The sequence below is a fragment of the Vigna radiata genome, chromosome 8, assembly GCF_000741045.1.
Source record: "Vigna radiata var. radiata cultivar VC1973A chromosome 8, Vradiata_ver6, whole genome shotgun sequence".
NCBI lineage: Eukaryota > Viridiplantae > Streptophyta > Magnoliopsida > Fabales > Fabaceae > Vigna > Vigna radiata.
Genome location: NC_028358.1, coordinates 21,549,498 through 21,558,027, shown reverse-complemented (window position 1 = coordinate 21,558,027; position 8,530 = coordinate 21,549,498). Strand labels below are relative to the sequence as shown.

The window sequence follows — 8,530 nt, the reverse complement described above, 5'->3', positions numbered from 1 at the left end:
TACTAAAATTATTTACGAAAATATAGTTTAGAATAATAAAAGTTATTTCATTCAATAAATTAATTAATACTTAATCTAAAATCATAATTAATATTTAATCTAAATTACATTAATAATAAATAATATATAAAATTTTATAAACTTAAAAAAAATTAACAAACAACCTAAAATTAAAAAAACAACGTTTTGAAAAAAAAATTAAGGAAAAAAAAAAACGCAACTCCTAAACCGCAGTCTCAGTTGCGTTTCCCTCAAACGCAGTCTGAGCTGCGTTTTCACCCAACGCAGTCTGAGCTGCGTTTTCACCCAACGCAGTCTGAGCTTCGTTTTACGCCAACCGCAGTTTGAGCTGCGTTTCTCCCGTGCACCCCCCAAACCAAACCAACTGCAGATCCATCGGCGGTTGGTTTCAGACGTTGATCGAGCTCCGGCACTCTTTAACCGCAAAACGACTTGCGGTTCCACAACGCCCCCAAAACGATCCGCCACTGTTCGTACTGCGGCAGGGGTTAACTGTAGTACCATTTGCGGTTAACCCTTCACGACCTCTCCACGCACAGTTCATGTACACACAGAAAAATTCATCCAATTCTTTTACCACATCTACATCTACGAGAAGAGAAATACTAACCTTGACGCCAGAAAAAAAACTTCAAACATGAAGAACTGCTACCCAACTACCCTGCTACGCTGACAACCCACGCCCAAGGTCAAGATAGCACCAGGTTACAAGCTGCACGGAGGGATGCACTGATTAGAGGGAGGGGGGATGCACTGGTTGGAGGGAGGGAAGGGGAGGAAGACTGGTCAAGGGAAGGGAAGATGAAAATAGGGGGGTATAGGGTTTTTTCTCTGAGTTGCGGCAGTTAAAGTTACTTTTTATAAACCTAATGAACAGGGTCACATATATAGGGGTACAGTTGGACTTAAAAGTGAAGTAGGAGGTGCATGGCGAGATCCAGGAGGTGCAGGGAGGATTACTCTTAAGAAATAAATTAGCACCTGGAACTTTTGTGTGCAGTGGTGTGATGGAAAATAAATTTATTACGATGTTTCAGTGTTGGAAAATTATTTTGGTGTATAGATACCTCATGATTAAATTCAGTTTTAGCATAATAGTTTAAAGTTGTGGAAAATTGCCTTCATGCTATGATATTTGATGGACAAAAAAAAATCTATTTGATGCACTAGTTGTCTAGAATCTTATATTATGCATCAAAACATAAATACTACTAAGCCATTTAAAAATAACATTAACATTTAAAAAGAAGATAATTTATCTTAAAGGAACATATGTTTAAGATAAGTGTTATACATAACTTGAACCTCATTTTTAAACTCTACTGCACCCTACCGATCGAAAGCTTCTAATTAGCCTCTTCACAACTATTTCTTATTTATCTGAAAGAATATCTTGAAAAAATATACAGTTAATATGAAAAATAAGTATACAACTATTATCTTTTAACTTGGAACTAGGTAAATATTTAACCTGTAAAACTCTTCAAATCCGCCTTTGCCTATCATGTTTTCTTTCTTTAGCGAATCTATTTGTCTTAATATATGTCAACGGAAACATTGTACAAAAGATAAGTCAAAATAACCCAACAACAACCATAAACCTAAAACATTGAAACTTTGAATTCAAAAAGCACAACAACCCCAAAATGATCAACAAAAGTTCAAATCACAGTTAACGGAACCACAATAAACATCCAAAAAACACAACAACCCCTAAATGGTAAAAAGAAAATTAAAAACAGCTCAAACCCACCGAACAAGAACAAAGGATTACCGAAAGGAACAACGAGAAGCTTCAAAAACCACGTCCAGTGGTGGTTTCGGCGTTCGTTGGTGCTTCGAAACGACAACGATGGAACGACGACAAACAAGGCTCTAGTAGACTAACCATTTAATGATAATTGATTAAATTTATTGAACATTCAATTATGTGCTTTGACTATTGTTAATCTGTTACAAATATTTAATGTAACTGATTAAATTAATAGAGTAATCAATTAAATTGCGCCAGATTTGACAAAAACCATATATAGACGCATTGATTGAATTTCTGTAAGACAATTGAGATTAACATTTTCATATCTAATTCATATTCGTTTGAGAAGTTTTACAAATGTGATCAAACGCTCCAAGAAACAAGTTTACTATTGTTAAAGATTTCTTAAGAGGAAACTTGACTAGATTGAAGAGATTGATCGTTCTGTACAACTGAGGTGCTTGTTGTGTGATCAGAAGGAGAAGATTCACAAACATTTTGTTGATGTTCCCTGTGCATGTTGCCAGGAAGAAGAATGAGGAGTTCTTGTACTTTGAGAAGGTTCTCAAAGGGGTGACTACAGGAGATGATTGTTCTTGCTGGAGGTCTTTTGTATTTTGCTATATTAGATTAGTGAGTTAGAGAGGTGATTTACATTTTGACAGATTGGCCACTGTAAAGCCCTTGTTGTAAAAAATCATATCTCTAGAGTGCAATTGGCTTTCAATCTCGGGTTGATTGAAAGGACACTAGATGTAAGCCATTGAGGCCGAACCAGTATAAAAATCAGAGTTTGATTTTTCTTCTCCCTATCTCTCTACATTAATCGATTACGTTCTGTCTTTAATTGATTACACATATTGTTACATTGCATGCATATTGCTTAGTGTCTAAGAAAGGTTTAAAGATCCATACTATTTGCGAAAAAGATTTCAAAAGCGATTATTTTTATAAAACACCAATTCAACCCCCCTTTTGGTGTTGAGAAACAAAGCTCATTTATTCTAACAGAATGGAACAAGTGGAAGAGAGATGACAACACTTGTGAGCGAAACAATTGTAGTGGTGAACAAAGCAAAGAAGTTTGTGAAAGCCATTACAGGTAAAGATGTTATTACCTACGGGCAAAATCCGTATGTAAAGTCAAATTTGTAGTTAAGGTAGTGTTACCTACAGACAAAAATCGGTGGATAAAATGCTCGTAGGTAACGTTACATATATATTTTTCCATATGTAGTTACATACAAATTTTTTCATTGATAATTACATACTGATTTTTTCATATGTAATTACATACAGAAAAATATATTTATAATTACATACGAAAAAATCTGTATGTAATTACATACATAAATTTTTGTATGTAATTATATACAGAAAAATTCGTATGTAACATTGTTGGTAGTTTAATGAAAATATTGCACTGTAGATAGCTTTTATTCAGACCTCTAATATGACTTGCACATTGCACATAGGCCTGTAATATACACTCAACCAATCAACACAGTAGTTTTCATTATATTGAGATTGTTGACAACACAATATTTTTATCACTCTGGTTTTTTATGATGACAACACATTTTTAATAACACATGTATTGTTGATGCGTTACATGTTCTGTTGTCTATTGTTTGATATGTTGTTGAGCATGCTTTTGTGTTTATCTTGATATACGAATGCATATTTACTGAGTTTGTATATGTTACATCATATCTGGTTGCATTACACATGTTTTGAAAGAAGAAAACCACATGCACTTTTATGAACTTACATTGTGTGGAATAGCTGCAAGCTGTAAGTTGACTTCATTATGGAGGAAGTCGAATTAAGTTCGTGACTATGCACAGATTTTGAAAAAGGTTTAAACCCTTTAATGGTACTTATTTTTGAGTCACTTTCCCAATTTTATCTCCCTTTTATTAAACCTCCCAATTTGGTCCTCAAAAGAGTCAATTTTAATCAAATTGACCCTTTCCGTTAAAAAAAGTTAACGTCGTGAAAATTTTAGACAACAATGAGGATGAAGTATTAATGTATGCATAAGTGGCCTTTGTAGTGATGAGATCTGATGCAACGTGGCATTTGAAAAAAATGATAATTTAAAATAGATTGTTAAATTAGGGGATTAGGGTTAAATCTGATTGTTAAATTGATCGCGTCAGTGGCTGGGATGGAGATCTGGAGAGATTGCGTTTTGAACGAAATGGATGGAAGCGATGCTGCACCGGGTGCGTTGTTTCCGATCAAGATTGAAGTCGCCGACGGCGTCTCTGGTGGCCATGAAAAGGTGCAGCGGGGACTGGTCCTGGATGCATCTGTGTTTGCATGTGAAGAAGGAGAAACTTTGGAAGTTTTTTTTTATTATTTGCACCTTTTGCATCCTCAAATTTATTGTTTACACCAACATTTAAATCCCTTTATTCTTTTTGGTTTGCTGCCATGGAGTCACCGGCGGCATCTCTGGCCACCATTAAATTTACTGTTCATACCTTCATTTAAATCCTTTTCTTCTTTTTGGATTGCTGTTACGGACTATGTTTTAATGTTCTGCTGATACTTTTTTTATTTAGGGAATTAGGGCATTTGACAACTAGTTGATCCTCAGGCAATGAACTGGGTTGTATCCTCTCTGTTAATGACTTCTCGTAAAACTTTCGATGCACTCTCCTCTCAGTTTTTCACTCCAAATTGAATCCAAATTCACTTTAATTTAACCCAAATCCCCTAATTAGATTTAACAATCTATTTTAAATTCTAATTTTTGTCAAATTCCACGTATCATCTAATCATTGACACGTTTCATCACTACAAAGGCTATCTGTACATATATCAACACTTCATCCTCTGTGTTGTCTAAAATTTTCACGACGTTAACTTTTTTTAAAGGAAAGGGTCAATTTGATTCAAATTGGCTCTTTTGAGGACCAAATTGGGAGTTTTAATAAAAAGGGGATGAAATTGGGAAAATGACCTAAAAATAGGGACGATTAAAGGGTTTAAACCTTTGAAAAATAGTGCTATGTGAGATTTTGCATAAAAAAGAATTTCAAAATGTTCTGACATGTTGAAGTCCACTATGTGCGCCATGCATTTGACTGTATTAGTTGCTTGACTTGAAATTTTGTTGTGCTCATGAACAATAACAATTATATTTTTAAAAGTTAATTGAGCATTGAATGTTAGTGATGGGTGTCGCACCCCATGAAAAATTTAATGTGCATAAAAGAATGCAGTATAGACTAGGAAGTGACTCCTAGGTCGTCTCTCAAGGACCAAATGTGGTTCGAGAATTAGGTCAGACACGAAGTGGGGGGGGTTGCGAAAGGTTTGTGAATGGGGATGAACTAAATCAAAAGACGGATGCAAACAAAAATGTAAAACTGAAATGTAGACAAAAACATAAAAACGGAATCAAATACAGAATAAAAAGGGTTGGTCATTAACTCAATTACTATGTTTCCAATCACCGATTAACACAACAAAAGGGCTAATCTAACCTCTAATCCAACACGATTAATCAACTTAGCGAAGGCTAATCATGTTTTCATAAAAGTGAACTAAGCGAACGCAATGTTAACATCAAATCTAATTTACACCATGTAGTTTCGTCAACTAAGAGAAGACTCAACACCAACTGGACAACTAAGTGTGTACCCAATTGCAAGTGCAAATACAGAATTAATATTAACCAAGTCAGAGTGGCAATCACACATACAGTCCAGAAATCTCAAAGAAGTAATGCAATTTTATTAATGACCAACCTGACTAATCTAAGCTAACATGACAGTTAAATTATCACTACCACAAACACATGACAACATTAAGACAAAATAAAATAAAATACTAGACCCCAACAATGCAACAAACAATTATCTAGCACAATTAAAATCATTAAATGCAACACTAAACTAAATAGATGAAACCCAACTCAATAAACTATGTAAAATAATTTAAAGCAAAAGAAGTAAACATCACAATTTTCTTCTAACATTTCACATGACACATGCACCTACCAAACAAATTAAAATTACAATTGGCCTAAAAATTTGAACCTTGACCGTGACTTACTCCACCATTTCACCAAAATCAAATACCCTTGTTGCTAATTTCAAATGAGAACCACCGTTGCTGCAGCTTTCTTTCCAAATGAAATCAAATCTTCCTTCAATGCTTGACGTGGCAGCAGCAGCGCACCATTCCTCCTAACCAAGAACCGACTCCCACATTATCCAAGTAAGGATAAGAAAATAAATCACTCCAAATTAATCATTGCAGCAGTTGAACAACATGGTAAATTCTCCAAGGAAAGAAATTGAATTTTCCAAAACAAATTAAAGAGAACCGTGCACTAATTCTAAGCAAAGAAATGAAAGGCTCCAAAAACAAAAAGACCCTAGTATGCACCGTACATCTACCAACTATTTCCAATCTCAAAGAAATGAAATCACAAGGAATCAAGGGACCCCACAACCATGTTCATTCCCAGAAAAACCGTGAGTGAATGACGTTGCTGCAGCTTGCTCCATAGCAAAAGTAAAATAAAAGAAAATAATTGAATGCTACCACCATCCCATCTCCTAGACTTCCCACCCAATTCTACTTTTGATTTAATCAAGTGCTAAAGAAAGGCTACACCCTTGTAGTAGAAACGTAAACTACTCCTAGCAATTGAAAATGTTTCTTCGAAATTGAAAGCAAGGCATCACCGTAACATGTGGGATCAAAAGAAGTAAAGGAAAAAAATAAAGGAAGAGCAAAGGTGTTTCTTTTCATTCATTCAATACCCAATAGTTCAAACATTGTTCAAGGCTCCCTAAAAAAACATAACAACACACTGAAATTGGTCTCAGAGAACGTGCCCAAACGTTGCAGCAGAAAAAGAATCTCTTCCCAAGTGTGACGGCTGGTCACTTTTCTAAGAGGCCATGTGTCCTAAAATTAGGGTGGGATCCACCCTAAAAATAAAAGGAAACCCTAGGTCAAGTGTCCTACAATTTTGGGCTCCTCATAATTTTTTAACAATGGTCCAATGGACAAAAGTTTGTCCAAAAAGTTTAAACAAATAAATTACAATATAACTAAAATTTAAAATGTCTAATTTGAGAGTCTTGAATTTATTTTGTCTCCTTCCCAATGCTCCAAATTGTATCTCCAAAATTTTCCCTGCAATTAAAAATGCAAATAATTAGCTCAAAAAATTCAAATTAATTAAAATTAGAATTTCCGGTCAAATTAAGCACAATTAGCAGAAACGGGAAAATACCAGACAATTAAGCACAATTCCCTAATTAATTCTAGCACAATAAACTAAGTGAAATCAATAAAATATCGACTCATCAGTTAGTCAACTGCTTTGACTGCGAAATTAATTGGTTTGATTGGAACACTACTATTGTGTCTTAACTGTTATAACTGATTTAATTCAGTCGACTGTATTAGTAGTATAATCAACTACAGGAGCTTCTGATTTACAAAAATCTATAAATAGATGAGACCTAAGTTGTTTCAAAGAACTTTTGGAAATCGAACAATTTCATATTATGTTTCAGATTGTTTCTTTGAAGATTAGAGCTCCAAGAACTCATCAAGAAGACGGTTGTGATCTTTCTTTGAAGAGTTTCTGAAGGAGAATTGCGATGCACATATTGCTTGATCAGAATCTGCACAATTGAGCTGTTTTTGGGTTGATCAAGATTCTTGTTGGCATCCGTGATGATTGTTGTGTTACCTGTTGTGACTACAGGGGTTGGACTCATGGAGTCTAGTACACTTTAAGGATTGTTCAAAGTGGGTTGCAGATTACAGGAGAGGGGACATCTTGCTGCAAGTCTTGCTGTGTTGTTTGCCTATACTTTGGTTAGAGGGTTAGAGAGGTGTTTTATATATTTGACGTGGAGGTCTTCTATAAAAGCCTTGTTGTATAAACCTTGACCATTATAGTGCATTTGCTTCCTGGTACTGGAAGGATACTAGATGTAGGCATTGAGGCCGAACCAGTATAAAAACCTGCGGTTGAATTCTCTATCCCTACTCTTTTACATTCAGTCGACTTTACAGTTTATGTAGTCTACTTTGATTTTCCACTGCACTTAATTTTCTATTACTTTCTATTCAAGAAAGTTTGTAAAGTTTTGAACTTTGTTTTGAAGATTGCAAAAAGACTCTGATTTTGAAAACTCACCAATTCACCCCCCTCTTAGTGTTAAAAAGAAGCCTACCTGTTTCCCAACACATTCAACATCATAGTAAGCATTTTACTTTTAAAATAGATATATTACATTAGAAATCATTGTTAAATAAGTTTACCAAATGTCTAATATTCATAAATAAATTGGACGGTTCCTAAGATGCCAAATAATATAAATTTTGGAGTTTAAAAGATGTCAAACATTATAGTAGTAAATTTTGTAGTTTCTTAATAATCCGTATAAGGATTTTGTTCAACTTGGGGTTGATCTTGTCATTGCACTCCATCATTCTCCACTTGATTTTTTTGTTCATTATTTGGTGCTTGAAATTCGTTTTATGCAATGTTGCTACCGGAGGTGGAAGGTATTGCATGATTGCACCAATGAAGTTTTGTAAAGTATCAAATCTATTTTGAAATTGCAAATTTATCTATTGAATGTGTTCCTCGCTATGTTTTAGTCGCTCCTCACTATTTGCTAGTCACGTTTAAAGTTGAATAATCTCCTATGCTTGTGTTTGTTGACTAGAAGATGCTTGTGTCTGGTGTATGTAACAGTACACATG

General features: G+C 34.7%; 1 protein-coding gene across 1 annotated transcript in view; it reads right to left on the bottom strand.

Annotated features, from left to right (window-relative positions):
- Positions 1-525, bottom strand: part of LOC111242274 — a 1,756-nt gene extending 1,231 nt beyond the window's left edge. The window contains exon 1 of the mRNA XM_022784787.1: positions 339-525. Within this exon, the coding sequence (XP_022640508.1) occupies positions 339-525 (187 nt within the window). The remainder of the gene's footprint in view (positions 1-338) is intronic.
- Positions 526-8,530: the final 8,005 nt, after the last annotated feature.